This window comes from Cimex lectularius, unplaced genomic scaffold (genome assembly GCF_000648675.2).
Source record: "Cimex lectularius strain Harlan isolate CLEC.00 unplaced genomic scaffold, Clec_2.1 scaffold291, whole genome shotgun sequence".
In the NCBI taxonomy this organism is placed as follows: domain Eukaryota; kingdom Metazoa; phylum Arthropoda; class Insecta; order Hemiptera; family Cimicidae; genus Cimex; species Cimex lectularius.
In genome coordinates, this window is record NW_019392878.1 from 436,254 (window position 1) to 457,592 (window position 21,339).

Here is a 21,339-nt window from a genome sequence, read left to right on the forward strand (position 1 = left end):
CAAGCGACCGATACGGACCCGACTCACAAACTCGTTGGAGTTCGTTTCGTCGTAAATAATCTGAATTATTGATGTTCCAGTATCAACGTGGGTACGAATATACAAGGTTCACCTTTTTTCACAAAAGATTATCATAATTTCTGTTATCGTCCCATAAAGAAAATATTAAAAAAATTTATAACTATTATCAATTAGTTAAATTTACAATTCACCTTTATAACCTTTAGTAAATGTTAAATATTGTATCATGAGCAGGTCAAGTTGCTAAAACTTGGATCAATAGAGTAAGGGATACGGGCGTTAGAGGGCCCTTCCACTATTTTGTGGACACTTCTACACATTGGATTGCTACAAGATTTGTAAGACTCATAAATTGTCTACAGCTCTGAAACTGTATAGATTAAAACGTTACGAAATCATTGAATGTTAATGATCGTGAAATCTGAAATCGTAATACACAATGGTTTGCCCAGGCAATCCCCTTGTAATAAATTTTTTAACTGACAATAAAATCATATTCAACTGGAATTAGTTTATTATATAAAAGTCAAACTGGGTTTATAGCAAGTAATAGTCAATAAAAAATGCCTTTTTGTCAGTTCTAATACATTTTATTGTTAAACTATTTACTATTATATAATCAAATATACTGTTTGTTTTTTTAAACAAATGCTATCGAAAAGTCATTTCAGCCCTTAACTAACAAATTTGTTAGGCTAGATACATTCTCACTCTTTTTTATTAACTTATTTTGTACTTCCACACTTATACTCAATATTCACTAGTACTCACTCGATATTTTTCCTTTACAACATACAGGGTTACAAACTATGCCTGCAGATTTTACAATAAAAATGGAACCAAAACGTCCTAATTAACTATGGTCCGAATGTCTACAGTTTCGGAGTTATTCTTCTTTTTCTGATTATTACAATTTCACGTCCTTGCTTCAAATAAACAACGATAACTCTAAAACCAAAAGGTTTGAGACAAATCCGTTGGTACCATTCAAAACTACGTTAAATTTCCAATAAGATGTTATAAGTACTAAACTTTCAACTTGTAAACGTCCGTGAAAAGCGTTTTAGTAACGAGATTTCAAAAAAAAAAAAATTTTTAAGTTGAATGAAATGGTGATTTTAAGCTACTATTTCCAAACCTACAGACTAGCAAATTGCAGCAAACGTACTCCATTTAATGTCCTTTTTAGCGGTGCAATTGCTTTTTTAATTACTTTTTCCAAAGATGAAGAAATTTATGAAGGAAAGGAAAATCGAGGTTGAAGGATTGGCAATAATGTGGAAAGATTAATAATAATAAAAAATAAAAAGCTTAAGGAAATTTTGAAGAAATTTATTAAACCTTTTTCAATTTTGGTTAGAAATGTTTTCCAGCCCCCGTAAAGTATTTTTGAAGCGCTGCCGTCGCATTAAACCCCCAACACCCGTCCATAAAATATTTATCAACTCATTCTTCATTAGAAAAAATTGCTATAGTGTTAACAAGATATCACCTAGATAATTAAGAACGTTTTGAATTTTAAAACGTTTTTATTCCGGAGAAAAATCAAGCAATTATCTTATAATCAAAGTTGCTGTAGTGTTGTTAAATAAGTAAACACTTGCACAATTTCGGTTTCGAACCCAAATTAGACAACCGTTTAATAAATTCATTCAAAATTTCCTTAAGTTCTTTATTTTTTTAAATTTTCCACCTTACCAATCCGCCAGCCACGGTTTTTTCCTTTCCTCCATCAATTTCTTCATCACTCAAAAGGATATATGTAGTAGGTTTTCTGAAATTTGCTGGTCTGTAGATTTGGAAATAGTAGTTTATATTCACCATATTAAGTTTTTCTACGTTGAAAAAACGTTCTCGCCACTAAAACGTTTACAAGTTTACTATGGTTCACATCTTATTGAAAATTTAACGTAGTTTTCAACGGATTTGACCAAAACCATTTAGTTATGGAGTTATCATGGTTTATTGAAGCAACGTCATTTAAAAATTCAGAAAAAGAGGAATAACTCCGAAACTGTAGACATTAGGACAATAGTTAAATAGGACTTTTTGATTCCATTTTTAATTTAGAAGCTACCGGCAAAGTTTGTTACACGAGTAGCCGAACATCCGTATAAACTTCACATACACTACTAATCTAATTGAAGTTCGATGGTTACTCAATATTTCACCATCGAGTCTTATAATATACATTCACGCTTATAATTTACATTTTCAAGAAACCGTTAACGCAAATAAGTCAATCACTTAGCTTGTTTTATAAATAATAATAATATTAAGTAACAAAAGTCGGAATAGTGGACCCAAAGATCTGATGTCGTGGTCCAGAATAATTTTAATATCGGGTAGCATTTCTACTTGCTCTCTATATGTAGTCAAGGAAATTTCAAAACGAAACCCGTCGTAATTAAATGGGACACATCAAGGAACCTTTTTCTTAATACCACATATGCAAGTTTTGGCGTCTTATGCCGGCCTGTTCTTAATCAATAGGATTATTTCGAGATCTTGAGATGCGGTCTGGTGTGACGTAGGTTTTAGAAAAATATTTTCTTTATCGTGCACGCTTCGATCATTATTGAGATCATCTTCAGGCCCTGGGATTTATAAACATTGCCTAAATTTTACAAATACATGAAGGAAGTGAAAAAAATGAATTTATACAATGCTAGAAATTTTAGATGTTAGATTAATCAATACGGATTATCCTTTTCTACGATTCAGTTCTTGAAGTAAAACTGTAATACCAAATATACATTTATTTTGTCTGCAAGTATTTTTTATAAAAGGGTCAATTATTGTTACTTGGCTGATCTGAATTTATTACAATATTTATTTCAAATGAATATATTTAGGTTGGTGTTTATGGAGTCAAGGAAACTTTATCTACCTCGTGTATTTATAAACAAAATGAAAAGAAAATGTATCCGTTTGAAAATAAGCATAATATTAATTTAATAATAAAATATTAATATCCTGCATTGTGCTGGAATATTATAATAAATCATAACATCAATCATCATTAAAATCTAACAATAACTTGAATCCGTATTTAAGGTTAATATAAATTAATTTATGTAACGTTTATAAAATATATAAATATAAAATAAGATTTTGAAAATTTATTGACTATTCCGAGTGCTCGTTACAAAAAACAACGTAAAAATTGCAAATGTATGAAATTAAATTACCGCGACAGTAATTATTGCATTATTAACCCATCAACTTTTATGTGCAAAATAAATAATTGTATATTTAAATTAAACTTAATTAAACAAAATAAATAATGAAATTTGTTACGTTTTTCGATAAACATGATAAGATTAATTTAATAATTAAGCAATAATATTCAAGTATGTAGTGTAATATAATTATAAATGATAACCGTGTAATGCTTTGTTTAAATTCAACCTGGACCTCTTAGGACTAATTTATGGTTCAACACATGTGAAACTGTTATAACTAATCCATTGTCTTTCGTGGTCCGATTGACCAAATAATTTCTTTCAATTACATAATATTTTTGAATTTTTGGGTTGAAATGAAAAATTCGGCGATGCTCTACCACTTGAGCTATCATGACTTCGATCCCCTCGGACACCAACATCCCACTTCATCCCGCTCTTTTTTTTTTCAACCAATACCTTACATAAAGATTAATTAATTAAAAAAAGTTATTTGGACAATCGGACCACGAAATATAATGGATTTAATAAGTAAAACGAAGTACATCTTCACTAAAGCTCTCCGTGGCCATTTCATGTGTCGCCGAGAATCGATACCTGATTATAGGAGATTTGAAAAATGGCAAAAAAGATAAAAAATTCGAAAGGTGGGGTTGAGATGGGAAGTTGGTGTCCGAATGGATCGAATTCACGATAACTCAAGTGTTAGAGTAGCGGCGTATTCAGCCGAAGGTCGTGGGTTCGAATCCCGCTCATGACACTAACTTTTTCATTCAACCAATATCTTACACAAAGATTATAACTAATAATTAAGAAACTAGTCAGTAAGTAACTATAACAATTGCTATCATTTAACATGGAATATCTTTTATTAAATTCTTTTTTTAGATATTATAAAAACATAATAATGATATGTAATAAAGATAATAAGTAATTATTACAATTTTTATGTATTAATTGAAACGTCCTATTTTTGAACAACCACTGCGATAAAGTTAGCCTAACTGATCAATAATTTAAAATACGTAAACTGATATTTGCGTTTTAAAAAAATCAATAAAATTGTAATATTATTTTATATGTGCGCAAAGTGAAAGGATGCGTGTATGATTGAAATTTTTATAATCTTCAGTTTAAAGTAGAACATTGTTAAAACCCTGTTTTATATTTTGAAAAGGATCAACTATATGAATCCAGGAAAATTAACGTTCAAAATAGAAAAAATATGATCAGAAAAAATAGAAAAACGTGATCTCTAAGAAGAAAAAAAATTGTGTTTTTCCTGTGTTTCCTTTTAGGCTTTGTACAAAAAGAGCCGGCCAAACAGTTGATCGCTGATAAGAAATCGCTATACGCTTAGGCCGAAAAAACAAGAAAGGAGAAATGGTAGCTCTTAAACGAAAATAAAAAACATCTAGAGTTTGCTTCATTTCAAATGATTTTAATCTTATACTATAACAAATGTGAAAACTGTGCTTAAAATACAGCATTAATTTTAAACCGTGTTCAACTTTAATTTAAATTAATTGGTGGAAAGGTTAAGTAAAATAGATTTAATAAAAAAGTTGATAACTAAAGATTTACTGATTGGTAGAAGTTCTCGTTATATTAAAGTAAAAAGTCTAAATGGAAGGAATCGAATAATTGAGAAAGGAAATATTGAATTATTAATCCAACCCGCTTTAATTATAGAAGAAAAACAACTTTTTTCAGAGAAGAAAATTACCTTAGCATAAAAATCCCTCTGAAGTAATTTCATGTAATATGGAACGGAAGCGAACAAATCCGTTTGTTCAATATTTACGTATTTTCACTTTCACCGTTTGCCCTTTCTAACGTTGAACAGTTCAAACATCACAAGTCATTAAAAAAATAAAAAAATAAAACGCTATTGCTGTCCTAGGTCACCGTACTTGCCGAAAAGATGGTAAAAATAAAATAAAAACTGCATTTGTGAAAATTGTAAAATATTGTTGTACATTTCGCTATTCACAGGAAAGACGGAACTGGTAACCGGTAGTACAATTTATTTAGAAAAATAAACTTACGATTATTATCCTGGCTGAATGCCCGGCGGTAAAAGAATCCATTGTTCATTCTTAGGGGGAAAATGGTCACGGCGAAGATAAACCAGTGAGAGTACAAAAACTCCCCTTTTCATAATCACTTTTCCGATAAATAAATAAAAACACTCAATTTCGAACGGATTTTACCTAAGCTAATTTGTTTGGAGCTTTTAAAATTCGCCAAAAAATCAACATTTTTAGGCGGTTGTTTGAAGTCCATTTTTTGAGTTTTGCTTACTTTATTCTCAAAAATTTCAAAATTAGTTTGTTAAATTGTCGCGCAATTTATGAAAGATTGAAACACTCCCTTTCTATAGATCATCGTTGAATGATTTTTGAAGAAAAAAGTATAGTACAATGAGAGCGCACTAATAAACTATTTGCACATAAATAGTTATAAAAATAAGAATTTGTTTTGTATTAAACCGTTAAACAATATTAATATGAGCATGAGTCATCGAGGTGACTGGCAGTTCCAACTAGGTCTCCTGGTCCTGACTGGAGAGACTGGAAGTGCCAAAAGAAGGCCTGGTTATTTTAATTTTGGTCTGACGTATTATATATTCTAACTGAATCAAAATATGTGATATTTGAAGTTTTAACCAAAAGTAAAGAAGAAAATGTTAGGTAACAAAGCAAACAAAATTAATATTAGATAAACGTGTAGAATGGGACATTTTAATTATGAATTTTAAATCCGTTACATTTTCCAAATTTTCCCTACTTTTTGCCATTTTTCATTCGAAAGGTAGGTTGAGGTGGGACGTTGTTGTCCAAGTGGATCCTAAGTAACGATAGCTCAGGTGGTAGAGCAGCCGAAGGACGTGGGTTCGAATCCCGCTCGTGACGCTAATTTTTTCATTTCAACCAATACCTTACACAAAGATGAATTAATTGAAAGAAGTTATTTGGTCAATCGGACCACGAAATATAATGGATTTAATAAGTAAAATGAAGTATATCTTGACTAATGCTCTCCTTGGCCATTTCATTTGTCGCCGAGAATCGATACCTGATTATAGGAGATTTGAAAAATGGCAAAAAGGAGGGAAAATACGAAAGATAAGTTGAGATGGGAAGTTAGTGTCCGAGAGGTCACAAAGCTCAAGTGGTAGAGCAGCCGAACGTCGTGGGTTCGAATCCCGCTGTGACGCTTTTTCATTTCAACCAATACCTTACATAAAGATGAATTAATTGAAAGAAGTTATTAATTGAATAATTAATTGAAATTAATTTTAAATTTTAATTTTTAGATTTAAATAATAGTTAAGATTACATTATTTTTAATTACAAGTTTAGAACTTAGAAAAGTCAAAAACTATTAATTGAATTTACATTGAGCTGAAATGTAGTACTGATATCATCTGAAAAAACGCAAATGAAACAAAACTGCAAACATTTCGGCAAACTTATTGTTTATCTACTGCATTTTTAAACTCAACTGTAAATATTTTTTCAATTCACTAGTCAGTCCAGCGAGACGCCTGGGAGTTAAGAGGGGTGAGGCACGGTACCTATTTAAAGTATTTTAATAGTATATAATACTAACTAACCACTAAAATGTATCAGTCTGAGTAATTGTATGTAATTTTCATTAACAAGAAAGACATTAACAAGACTAAGGTCAAGGGATCACCGATTTTAACGAACTTTCGTTTGGAGACTCTAGGTTGATAACTATACTCTTAGTCAGGAAATAGTTAAAGCTAAAAGGAGTTAGTCTCTATACGACTTTACGCACTGCGACAAATATTGGCCTATTGTGCCATCTCCAGTATTATATAACGCTCTTCGTTAAGCTTAACGTTTTTATCAGATAAACAACGAAGGGAAGAAAACAATACGTACCAGCGGATACGAGCTTTACAACTATAATTATGTAGTTTTATTGTTTCTACGGTACCCACGGTTAAAATGTCATAAACCGTAGGTTAAAAGAAATATCAAAACTGAAGCGGCTATTCGTTTTCACATCCCGAAAATTTAAGACACAAATGCAAATAAAAAATATTAAAAAAATTCTGTAAAATATTTTTTATCATAAAAGCCTATGATTTTCGAAAAAGAATATTTACAACTCCTCAACGAACACGGCAAATGTACAGGAGTTGAGATTTCTACAAATTAGCCGTAATGGCATGAATTTTGTTTCCGTACATAAATTAGAAATAAGAACCTCAGATATAAAAGAAAACATTTGGAAAGCTGTGTGGTGATTATTGACCGTTAGTCGATGATTATTCGGAAATCGTGAGATGCGGTCTGGTGTGATGTAGGTTTTAGAAAAACATTTTCTTTATCGTGCCAACGATTCGATCTTTATTGAGATCATCTTCAGGGCCTGGGATTTACAAACTTTGTTTACATTTAACAAATACGTGTAGGATATGAGAAAAAACACACATTCAAAAACATGTATATGTAAAATGTTTATAAATCCCAGGACCTGAAGATGATCTCAATAAAGATCGAAACGTTGGCACGATAAAGAAAATGTTTTTCTGAAACCTACATCACACCAGACCAAATCTCACGATTTCCGAGTAATCATTTGGAGAGCTTTTTTGTCACTTCATCCTTTTCTTTCTCAGTGATATTGGCACCAAATCTAACTATTGGCACAGTATAAATGTAAAAAATTTCAGACGCCAACTCTTGTAAAAAGCCAAATTTGAAGCAAGCCCTTAATTATTCATTATATGTGAGGTCTTGGTTGAGAGAAAAAAGTCGCTACTCGAAGTCGTAGGTTTGAATCTCGCTCGTGACACAGATTTTTTTATCTCAACCAAGACTGTACATAAAAAGAATAATTAATTGAAATTGCTATAAACGTTCATAATTAGAGCCTTAAACTGAACTAAAAACATGAAATTTTTAAAAAATAATTTTTTTAAACACTGTTTGGTCTTATTTACAGAATACAACTTTTAAAATATCAACTACTATATACCACTCTCCTCTAAAAATTTATGTATACTAAAGATACAAAATTACATTTGAAAAAAGTACTTAACTGCTTATAACATTTGTTTTCTCATAAGAATCTCATCCAAGAAACGATTAGCAAGAATTGATAGAAGAATCCTTTTTAAAAAGATAGTTCCTACTCACAGTAAGTCGTTTTGCAACGATCCGGATTTCGAGCTTTTAGCTCATCATCAGGCTGAAGAAGTTCTACAACCACGTCTCTTGACATGACTTGCAAATGGTTTGAACACCGCACTCACTCCACCATTCATTATTTCTATTGCTAGAAGAATGTGCTTTCAACCGATAATCGCAAAAAAGTTTCGCTAAAATCATCGATCCCATGACCGTAGTAGTAGCCTAAGAACTACTTCTAAGTAATTGTATGCCGGTGTGTAATCAAGTAAAAGTTTGGTACTCAAACGCGTACATTTGATGACCAATCGATAAATTTCGGAGAAAATGATCTTCGCTTAACTGTAACAACCTGTGCAATGTTCGAATGTAGTGGGATTAGAAAAGAGTATTATGAGACACTTCCATACAATCTGGTCTTAACTTCAAGTCTTCATTGGCCACAATTGGTTCGGTTAAAGGAAGTTAGGAAAAAGAGAGCCGACAAATGTCAGGAAATACCCGGGAGATTCGCCCTATTTAACAGACTTCGCACGGACGCAATGCTATGTCTGTAATTTGCTTAAAAGGAACAACTCTCTGGAAACATCAAATATTCCCGAAAAAACTAAAACTAAAATCAAATTAATTTAATTTAATTATACATTTTCACATATGTCTGAATTTCCTTGTCTAAAACAATAGGAACTTACGATTCAACTTGTCAAGCTTTAGTTTTCAATTCACTAGTTTTCGTGGTCCGCTTGACCAATTAATATCTTTCGATTAATTAAGATTTTTAGTTGAGATAAAAAAGTCAATGGCACGAGCGGGATTCGAACCCACGATTTTTGGCTAAATACGGCGCTACTCTACCACGTAAGAATAGTCTCGATTGCCTGAGATTTTATCAGGCAATCGCCTCGATGGAGATGAAGGTATACGACCATCGAATAGCCGAATAGAGTAAACTTCGGAAGCGTCTCAAGTACATATTTAACCTGATAATTAAACCCCCTCACATAATATTCCTCAACTACATAATACTAAAACCGACTGTGTAGGCTTCCTTGGGCACTACGTTGACCTTAACCTGGAACCAACACACAAATAAAAAACAGAACGTGAACAAACGTTACGGACTTCTCTCTAAACTACTCGGACGGAAATATAACGTGCCGACAAAAAACAAACTGACACTCTACAAAATATTACCGAAACCGATTTGGATCTACGGTCGAGAACTGTGGGGCGCTGCTAAACCTACTAATATTCAACGAATTCAGTCCTTCTAATCCAAAGTCATCAGAATCATAGTCAACGCTCCATACTATGTCTCCAATACCACCCTCCGCAACGACATCAAAAGACCCTTGGCCCATAAATTAATCCCCACCAAATTTTCCACATTCCATGAAAAACTATCCTCTCTTTCTGGCACATTAGCCTAATCAATGTTCAATATCAGCCGTACAGCCCAGTAAGGCGATTGAAACGGAGATGTCCCCGAAACCTCTTTATGAATAGGTTCATAAAAGCATAAAGCTGGCAGAAGAACATTAGTTGATCGCACCTCACTATATTTGCAAATGAAAATGGTTATCACATTACATAATTTATATATTTGTAGTAGATAGTAATAAATAATTTACAATTAATGAAGGTTTTTAGTTGAGATGAAAAAAAGTTAATGGCACGAGAGGGATTCGAACCCACGACCTTCGGCTAGATACGCCGCTACTCTACCACCTGAGCTATCGTGACCTCGATCCACTCAGACATCAACTCCCCATCCCAACCCCACCTTATGAGTTTTCCCTCCTTTTGCCATTTTTCAAATGTCGTGTAATCGGTTTGGATTCTCGACGACAATTGAAATGGCGACGAAGAGCTTTAGTGAAGTATACTTCATTTTAATTCATTAAATTCACTAATTTCGTGGTCCGCTTGACCAATTAATTTTTTTCATCTCAACTGAAAACCTTAATTCTAAAGTATTAATTGGTCAAGGGGACCACGAAATTAGTGAATTGAATGTAATAAAAAATAATAAAAAAGTTTTAAGCTGTTGTTCGAAACCTTTCAATATTTTCTAATAAGGTATAACGTGACGTAATCTTCCGACTACCTTCCCGCCAAAACACTGTTAAAATACCTTCTGTTAAATTAACAACAATGTTTGAATGAAGGGGAGCATAATGTTCAATCGGCATTTACACCATCCCCATGTTCGACGAGGGCAGGATTCTCGTGTTTAGCTCAAATTGGCTTCGTTCGAACGTCCGGGGATCCCCTTGGGAATAGCAACTAATTTCTATTCCGATCCGGGCAATAAAAACCCCGAACGTTGGAATCCGCAGACCTCTTTACGTGTACTTTTCTTCGAAAATCGCCTCTCAGAATGTCCAAACTCTTGAGGGGGGAAAGAATCAACAGCGTTCGCAAATTCAAGCACATTTTCAAGAATGTTTAAAATGTATCAGAATACAAATAGAAAAAAGAATCGACATTCTTTTTCTCTTTAAAAAATATCCTTCCCTTTCTTTCTTATTCTCTTCTCTCTCTTCTCTATTCAACACTCCCGCCCCTCACTCTCTCTCGCTCTCACTCTCTCTCTCTCTCTCTCTCTCTCTCTAACTCCCTCTCTCTCTCTCTTTCTCTCTCTCTCCCTCGCTCTATCTCTAACTCCCTCTCTCTCTCTCTCTTTCTCTCTCTCTCCCTCTCTCTCTCTCTCACTCTCTCTCTCTCTCGTTCTTCTTTCTTTGCACCTTCCACTAGGTTGTAAATAAGCCATAAAAATCCCTTTTTTTTAATTACTGCACTACTTTTTTATGAGGTAGTGCACATTGACTATACGAAGAATCATTAGGACAATGAAGGCTGGAAATATAGGGTTATAGTCAAATTATGAGCAAATATTTAATTAAATCAATTGACCATCATTGAATTGACTATTAATATTATTGACGGGAATAAAACTAAACAAAATCATAGAGACTTCAATTTAACTGACAGAGAATTCGTTATCTTTTAGACTTGATATTTAAATTGTTTTACGAAATAACGGAATCTTTACTGTGTGCTGGACGGTGAAAAAATTCCAATCCCAGTTCATTAATATTTGAGGTGGTGACAGTGTAGTCCTGTGTTGTCATGTCGAAGAATAATATCTTTGCGGTTAACCAAAGCTGGGCTTTTTCGTACAAAAAAAGCACGTGCCCTTTCACGTTAAGTTGAATAGAGTTCTGGTTTAACGCTGAACTTCAAATACCACTGGAACCACAAAATGTCAACATTTGTACATTAATTCTCATAAAATTCTTGCCTCATAAAATTGATAAATCATTGAACAAATTTTCCTTGAGATTAAAAATATTTCTCTTGATAAAAATGCTTATTTCTTACTCAATTATGTTTTGCGTTAAATAAAAATATTATTCAGAAACACAGAACTTAAAGTGAAAATTATTTCAATTGGAAAAACAAAAGATGAAATGTACATAGCTGATGTTTTCTCCGAGAAGATGTCACTATGTAGTTACAGGAGCCGAAAGGATTCGGCCTGTCGAATTGATTACCTGCCTTTCTCTCCCAGTTGTTTTGCATGTTTATTGCATTCCTCCTTTAGTGTTGTTTCCCGAATTATTTTGTTTTTTCATGTAAATTGAATTTTCTTGTTTCCATCAAATTGAGGAAATGGAGGTGTGTATAAACGCAGGAAGGTACACAAAAGTCATCTCGTGCCCCTTACAACCAATAAATTCAATTACAACCTATGTAATCGTGGGAGATTATTTATTTGATTATTATTCGTAATATGACAAACTAACGTAAACATTTAATTTAAAACAATATTATATTTAAAAAAAATATTGACGATATAATAAAAAAAATATTTTAATTTTTTGTATAGTTCTAAATGATCATTCGAAGATCGTGAAATGCGATCTGGTGTGACGTGAGAAAAAATTTTCTTTATCATGCCAACGTTTCGATCTATATTGAGATCATCTTCAGAGCCTGGGATTTATAAATATTATTTAAATTTTACAAATACATATAGGGTGTAAAAAAATGAATGTATACAATGCTACAAGTTTTACATTAAAAATAAATAAATAAAATGAATTTATACACGGCTAGAAAATTTTAGATTGAAAAAATGAATTTATACAATGCTATAAAATTTTACATTCAATCAAAGTATTTGTACTCAATCTTATCAAGACGAATCCTTTTGACCTGGAGTGGGGAAAATTAGTTGATCTTCTCTGGAGAATAGCCAAGATTCAACTCGTTGGAAATCTCAATTTATTTACCATCTTCCGCTAAAATTTGTATTGGCTGCCATTTCTAATTCTTTATGTACTTCATTTTACAGAAATCTGTGGACTTTTGGAAATAAAAGCGTAACAATAAACATAAATGTGTGGTGATTAGTGACCGTTCATCGATAATTATTCAGAAATCGTGAGATGCGGTCTGGTGTGACGTAGGTTTCAGAAAAACATTTTCTTTATCGTGCCAACTTTTCGATCTTTATTGAGATCATCTTTAGGTCCTGGGATTTCCAAAAATTGTTTACATTTAACAAATACATGTTGAATGTGGAAAAAAGTGAATTTATACAATGCAAAATATATTTTTTATATTTAATCAAAGTATTTCTACTCACTCAAAGTGTTTGTCTTCTGAGTAATTGTGCCATATTTGCGCGTGCGTTGGCACGATAAAGAAAATGTTTTTCTGAAACCTACATCACACCAGACCGCATTTCACGATTTCTGAATAATAAACATAAAAAATAACTCTATTACAGTTGGTGGTCCGATTGACCAATTAACATTTTTCAATTCATTAATATTTATGAAAGGTATTGGTTGAGATAAAAAAGTCAGTGTCACGAGCGGGATTCGAACTCACGATCTTCGGCTAAATACGCCGCTACTCTACCACTTGAGCTACCGTGGTAGATCGCCGAGAATCAAATAGATTACACGACATTTCAAAAAATAGTAAAAAGGAAGGAAATTTCGAGAGGTGAGATGGGGAGTTCGTGTCCGTGCGGATCGAAGTCACGATAGTTCAAGTGGTCGAGTAACGGCGTATTTAGCCGAAGGTCTTGGGTTCGAATCCCGCTCGTGACACTGACTTTTTTATCCCAACCAATTCCTTTCATAAATATTAATTAATAAAAAATAACATAGAATAAACTTTTCACTCACAATTATCTGATTAAGAAACACACGTACGCTCAGCATTATTCAAAGTTCATTTTCACTGAAACATAACATTTTCAATCCTTCATTCTTCTATAGTTTTATTTAATAATAAGCTTACATCCAGTTAACAATTTACATTGGTGAAAAGAAGGAGAAAAGTTTTCAAAATTCAAATTCTTAGAAGCATTTCACTTTTATTTATGTATTTGTAACTGATTCACTTTTTCCCTCATTCATGTGAATCCTCCCAATCAAGCATTCACTGTCTTTCACTTTCCCACCTCTTCTCTCTTTCTTTCTCCCTTTCTCTTATTATCTCTATTTTTATCTATATATCCCTCTATTCCCTCTATCACTTTTCTATCCTCCCTTCTCTCCCATATGCCGTCTCTCCTCTTTCTCTTTTCACTTTCTTCGTACTTTTCTTTCTACCTGCACATCTATCACTATCACTTTCTTTCTCTTGTTCCTTCTCGAACTCCTTTTTTATCTCACACGTCTCTTTCTCTTTCTTCTTACTCTCTTTTATCTCACATTTACTGTTTGTAATGATTTTCTCTTTAATGATCTTTTCCTGTATGTAGCTGTCGCATGGATAAAATATTTTTATATGTTATGATGTGTTTATGCATCTTTTTTTTCGTTCCTTATTTCCACAATTAGGGCAATTATGTTTTTAGCATAAAACTGTATGGTTTTTACAGCTGTTAATTTTCTGTATTATTATTTACTTCCTGTATTTGGCGCAAATAAATAAGGTGTAATTTACTTTTCATAACAATTTTAATATTATAATAAAATTAGAATAAGTCGTACTACTACATTGTCTGCGTACTCAATTTTTCGTGGTTTTCCACTTCTGAGTCATTTCTATTTGCAGAAACAGTACAGGAATTATTAAAAATGTAATAGCCTTTAATTTTTACTTCCAAATTTTTATAACAACAATTGAAAATTGTTTATATAATTAAATTAATTAGTTCGAAACCGTGTTTCCAGGTAATGCGGTGGCCAGCATTAATGGTTAGTGATGGTGGATGGCTATGGCCGCCTTATTAGTTGGTTTATGTTGACCTCTCTAGTCAAGGCGAGTTCGGATCACCAGCCTCCAAGCAAACAAGGTAACACAAACATCAATATGTAAATGAATAATGTATGAATAGATAAACATCGTCTCGTGATTTACGACACCATTTCGACAAATGTAACTAAATGCATAGGTAATGTTGTGAAACAAAATATATTCTCATATTTGGTTTACGAATAAAAAGAAAAATAATAGTTCTTTTTAAGTTTCACAAAACTATTAATTTTCTATAATTGCTGTTTGTTGGGTTGTTGAAACTCGGCACGGCAGCCATTTAAGCTTATCGTATCTGGAGATTCCTATGTTCAAAGTGCTTCTCCTAAATCATACCATTTGATTAGGTCCAAGAGGGAACTAATTGGCATTACTAAGAAGTTTCGATTAGATTATGTTTGTAAACCGTTTCATGTCTAAATCCACCTGCGTTTGACAATTGAAGATAACACCGTTACAAAGTCCGCAGATATACTCATTATTCAATCTAGTATTGTACCGGTTAGAAAAATTACACGTATTTATATACTAAATGCCTTTGAATTATATTTAATGACTTTTATGTTCATATTCCAGATAGGCATTTGCTGAAGATTGATATGTTGGGTAACTGACAGCTTTTTTTTGTTTATTTGCTTTGTAGACAAAACCATGTGAGGATGGTGGATAGGTTTGATTACCATATATTTTTCTTTGTTCATGAATAACTAACTTTTTAATGACACAGCTTTGAGTGCTCAGCCTTCCTCGTATGTACCGACTCTCTGAGCGCTGTTTGGGCTACACGCGACAGGTTCTCTGTAGACCCTCTCGTCGTACTCTTGTTAGAGAAATACGCGGAGCTGGATCCTCTCGGAAAAATGGTGGTTGTTGTCTGGATTCCCGGACACGTCGGCCTGGAGGGTAACGAACGTGCGGACGAGGCGGCGAAAGCGAAAGTAAAAAATATGATAAAAGAAAGATGACAGCGTCAGTGGGCAGGGTCGTCGGAGAGGCACATGCAAGCCAAAAGCACGACCAGTAGATGGCCTTCAGAGAAGCTGATCAGGAGACGAGGGATCGTCCTCACCCGACTGAGGGTTGGCCACACACGGTTGACACACGGGCATCTGCTTTTGGGCCAAAGCCCGCGCAGGTGCCCCTTATGAAGAGAAAGGTTGCTCGATGTGTCCCACATAATAGAGGCGTGCCATGCCTTGGCTCCGTACAGAGAGCTTGTAGGATTTAAGAAGAGTTCTCGAACATGGTAGCGAGTTTCGTAGTCCCCTGTTCCGCTTTTTAGGGGAATTGGGATTTTTTTATTGTATACAGCCTTCAAAATATGTGTTTTGTGTTTCTGTGTCTTGTATGAGTGAAAGTATTTATTGGTGTGAATGGGGAGGGGCTGATGGTGAAATAGCTTCTCCATCGCCTCTTAGGTTGTGTGTGTGACTTGTGCCGATGGTGGCAATTTTATAAAAATACCCTATTGACCCCAATCTAGATTAATTTATTATAGGGAATAGGTAGATGGAGGAATATTGAGTACTCCATCTACCAAACAGTATGAATGCGACCAATGTATGAATGTATTTATTGGTGTGATTGTGCATCGAGTGTGCTTCGGTGCTGAAATGACCAAACTGTCGGATTCCCCTGTCAAAAAAATAAATAAATAAAAATAACAAGCTTTATTAAGGACGTGAAGAGCTTGTTTCGTGTCTTGCTACCTTTGTAAAACTAGATGGACTTCACATTGAACAGGCGTTTTTAACCACAATCTCACCTGAACTGCCCCCTAATTCCAAAGTAAAATTGGCGTGTTATTTTGTAACGGTAATTGTGAGAATATTTTATTATACTGGGTATCACGCTTTTGCAGAGGCCATCTTGAAACCGTTGTTTGATTCTTTTACAACGGCCATATCCCGTTTATCAATAAAAGACATATTCCATAATGGTATTATATTACTACGTATTAACAGGCAATGCAATGGACATTTATGATAACTTCATAAATCCTTTTTAACCAATTATTTGATGCTGCTTGTACTTGTTCGTAGTTACCCTTTACATGCAATCCCGTGGTCTGTTCCTACCCAGCTTTTTGCCTTCCGGACGGTCCTTTTGTAATTATGATAACCAGAGTAGAGAGTTCCATTTGGGAGACAGTTTACGTTGTGTTCTTCCCAACAGTTGCCTCAGTAATACGACTCACGGCCTTCCTTCCAGCCGGCGTTACTGATCGCTCTCGGACGTACGTAAAGCATCGTCACGTAGAAGTCTGCCAACATGAGCAGTTTTCATTTAGTTTTTTTTCTTTTACCAATTTGTCTTTCAGTGGAAAGTTTTGTTGGTACATCTTGGAAGTTAGGCGTATTTCAAATCCTAAGTGTGGTTGTAAACCAACTACCTAAATTACCACCGACGTATTGATTGTTGCAGCCTAGATTTTTATCCCTCAGGTATGAATATTCTGAAGTTTCTTACTAGGTTTTTAGCCAAAAATTATCAAGTGAGGTTTAATATGTTTTTAGATTTGCATTTTCTATATTGTATAAATTATAAAGCAAAAGGTCCTCAACCTAATTTTTGATCTTCACGGGTTTTCAAGGTGCTTTGACATGTTATATAATAGAAGACGGGAAGGTATTTTTTTATTGATATTTTAGTAATTGTTTTGTTTTTGTATTTTTTGAATGTAATTTTTCAAGAATTTGAAATTGCCTGTGGTCCTCACACTAGCATAAACATTCGAAGGAATTTGTATTCCCCCTTTAATATTTAAATTAAGTAAAATTTTAATTAATTTAAATTAAGTTTTTTTAATTTAGCCCTTTAGATTCTTTTAGAAGCTAGGAAATAAAAAATAAAAGGCAAGTTCAAAAAACATTGTTTTGGTTAGAAATTGATAAGGCTTTTCTCCTCTTTTCATAGCGGGCAAAATTCATATATTTATGTCAAAATAAGTAATACTCCATGTTTCATAATGTATTCAAAGACATCAAACTTATACTTTAACATTACCTCAAAATAATGGGGAAAAATCAGTTATGTTTATTTTTATGGGTGCTGTTTTCATGTAGAAATCAAATGTTGAAACTCGTTTATTTTAAAATGTTACAGGCTTTTTAGTTTAACGACTTTCATATCCATAAAATTTGAATTAAATTTTGATGAGAAAATAAAGTTGGGATGATGTTAATTTTATCCTCTTTTTTTATTTAAACAATATAAAATTTATTGTGTTCTTTGTATTCTCATTACAAAAAGCCCATAATTTTTATACAATGACGGTAATAACACAAGTTGGGGCGTCGGTGGCCGCAACGGTTGCGTTGTCACGGCGCTCGTTACTGTAAGGTGAAGGTCCCGGGTTCGAATCCAGCGGCCCTGTATTCGATGGGCTTTTTTTCAAAAAACACCGGCTCCCTGAGGGTTTATATGATCTCTGCTGTTGCGAACCCGCGTTAAAAAAAAAGTTTTTATAACATTCCGCTAAACCGTCTTGAAAGGCGTTTTTTAGAATATCATTACAAAATAATATGATAAATATGTCAAATGATATCAATAATATAGTAACCACAATAAATCAAATCCGTTCAGGATTTCTTGTAGCACTTTCTACTCTAAACGAGGAGTGTTCACAAAGAAATAAATAAACTAAGAAGTTTTCTCATAAATATATGTATTTTAAATAATTACTGGATGAAATAAAATAAAACTAAACGTTTCCCATTTAAGAAATATTTCTATTTTTATTGACGTATTCAACTCTTGATGAAAATTGTTTTGTTTCTTATACCAAACGTTATATTTTAAACATTTAAACCAAAAGGTCTCATAATCTCGATTTGCCAGATATAAAGTTTTATGTTCGATTTTAGTTACTACATTTAGAATATGGTGGGCGCCTATTCATCACACCTTAAAATAATGTGAAAACCATTTCTAATGTGATCTAGTGGAGCGGAGAATTGTTAAACCAATTGTTCCGCTTACTTGAAGACGGTGGATTGACTTCGAGATTGTGCTGGTTGCTCCTTTAAATGGAATATTTAGGCAAGCCCCATGGAGTACTGTAATAAAATGGCGTATTCCTAGTATTTTCAGTTTGAAGAGTATATAACTTCTAAATGTTCTTTGAAAGAGACCGATTCTACCCATGCTGAAGTTCAGCCAAGCATAATTGTATTTCTCGAATGAATGTTATTTTTCAATCATTAAGCAAAAGATCTTTAAATCTCGATTTGTCACAAGTTTTAACTCGATTCTGTTGCCTTTGAATTTTTTTGTCCTCTCGTTCAACTAACCTCAAAATGATGTAAACACTAATGATAAAGTAACAAAAGACATTTTGAGAGTTTTCAATTTTTACGTATTACGCTTATTTTCACGTGTGGTTGGTTATATAGCAAAATAGCCTATTAACTAACCAGGCCCTTAGCTCTTTCAGAGAGGCTGATTGTACCTCAGGTGGTCGCCTTTATCTCGTTTGCAGTCCTGAGAACCCAGCTGAGTGTATATAAACATTGTTACTATTCAGGATTTATGTTTCACTTGGCTTAGAAACACGAAAAGCTTAAAAGCTAGCACACAGTACGTAAAATCGCACAGTGAAAAAATTAAATAAAAGTAATTAGTTATTGTAAAACTTGGTATTTTTTAGTGAATTTCTGAGCGGGCTTTAAAAAGAGAAAAGTTAATTAAAATCAATTATGATACTCCATCAAGTAAAGGAACAATGTATCCATCTTAAAATTCGACGCTCGACTTTCACGTGACTCGAATACACCCAATTGTGAAACTATTGTATTGCAAACAAAACTATTTAACATATAATAAAATTAAGCATGCAGCTTGCTCTCCAGCTTTCGGCCTAGCCAATCAAGAGTTAACTGTTACTTTGGAGTTAGAGGTCCGGTTTTGCCGAGTGTAAAACAACTTTGTGAAACTCGTTCCCAGTATTTTCACGGACAACTGATTACTGCTTAAATAAAACTCCTTTAATTTACGATATTTTAACGATTTGAGAAGGTTTTGTTTGCTTTAGACAAATAGAATATATGAAGGATTTGTGCTCATATGTGTTATTCCCATTAATAACTCACAGTGCTGTCTTAATTACACCGTTTTCAATCAAACATTTTTTGTAATATTAGGTCAAAGAATATTAAACAGGTCTCCCCAATTTTCCATCTAATGGTTTCAAAGGAGCCAAGAAAAAAAATTGGGTGTAAAAATAATGTTGAAATGAAACTGCGTTCACAAAGCTGCCTCTGTTCAAAGGTCTCTTAATTTGAATTTTGAATTTTATTGAAATTTGAATTCGAATGAAATTTTAAGGGCTGTTGTACATCGAATAATATAATATAAACCATCAATTTTTTTTTCTTCGATCTTACAATAGTCCTCGCCATTCCCTCACGTCTATAATTCGGCTTCGCCTAAACCACAATTGTCTTCCCTCCCACCTCTATAAAATAAATATCCTAGACTCTCCTAATTGTTCCTGCGACCCCTCGTGCATAGCTGATTCCAACCATAATTTACTAGCCTGTTCCAATACCTCCATCAACCGAGTCCCTCTACAACACTCTAATTTCTAAAAATATCCCTCTTCCTACCTCAATATCCGTTATACTCTCTTTTACAAGCAATCACAAAATAATTTCCTCTCTCTCTAAGCTTCTATCCAAAATAATATAGTAATATAATACAACACAAGTATACATTTCAATCTTGAAGTTCAGAGATTTGGCCAATATGCTAGACCGTAAGGCAAAAAAAAAAAAATAAAATAAAAATAAAAATAAAAAATATCGAAATTTTCATATTGCGATATTTTTGATGGGAAGTGTAGGTCTTGCATTTTAAACCATTTGGAATCCTTTTCCCATAAAACATTTACTAAATTTCTGTGCTAAATGAAAATGTGTGGTGATTAGTGGCCGTTAGTCCATAATTTTTCAGAAATCGTGAGATGCAGTCTGGTGTGATGTAGGTTTCAGAAAAACATTTTCTTTATCGTGCCAACGTTTCGATCTTTATTCTTTTTTCACCTCAAAGAAGCCGACGCCTTATAAAAAAATGTCTTTTCTATACCGACTTCCTTCTTCACCCCTTCAAAATACAACGTATATATACATAAAACAGCAATATCTCACTGGCACTCTCAACACGACACGCAAGAATGGCACAATTACACAGAAGACAAACACTTTAAGTGAGTAGAAATACTTTGATTGAATATAAAAAATATACTTTTTATTGTATAAATTCACTTTTTCCACATCCTACATGTTTTTCTTAAATTTAAACAATGTTTGTAAATCCCAGGCCCTGAAGATGTTCTCGATAAAGATAAAAACATTGGCACGATAAAGAAAATGTTTTTCTGAAACCTACATCAAAACAGACCGCATCTCACGATTTCTGAATAACTACATGAAAATGTTAAAAAAAAAAAGTAAACGCAACTCTTTTCTATATATTAATAACACTCCCTTACATTGTCCTCGAGACACCTACATTGTTTTTGCGTCACTTCTGTTTACTCTTCTTTGAACCTTCTTGTCCGTTTACTGTAGAAAATACACATCAACCCTTCCAAGTAACAGTGTCAAATTTGTAATGCGGACTTCCAAGGCGAAAGAAAAAAATCCTGAAAAATAAAGAATCGGCGTATGGAAAAGTTTACTCAC

General features: G+C 33.3%; 1 protein-coding gene across 3 annotated transcripts in view; it reads left to right on the top strand.

Annotated features, from left to right (window-relative positions):
* Positions 1–21,339, top strand: part of LOC106670135 (ly6/PLAUR domain-containing protein 6B-like) — a 255,955-nt gene that overhangs the window by 201,885 nt on the left and 32,731 nt on the right. For all 3 annotated transcript variants that reach the window (XM_014400213.2, XM_014400214.2, XM_024228997.1), the window contains one exon: positions 14,575–14,696. In XM_014400213.2, the coding sequence (XP_014255699.1) occupies positions 14,606–14,696 (91 nt within the window). In that variant the 5' untranslated portion in view covers positions 14,575–14,605. The remainder of the gene's footprint in view (positions 1–14,574; positions 14,697–21,339) is intronic.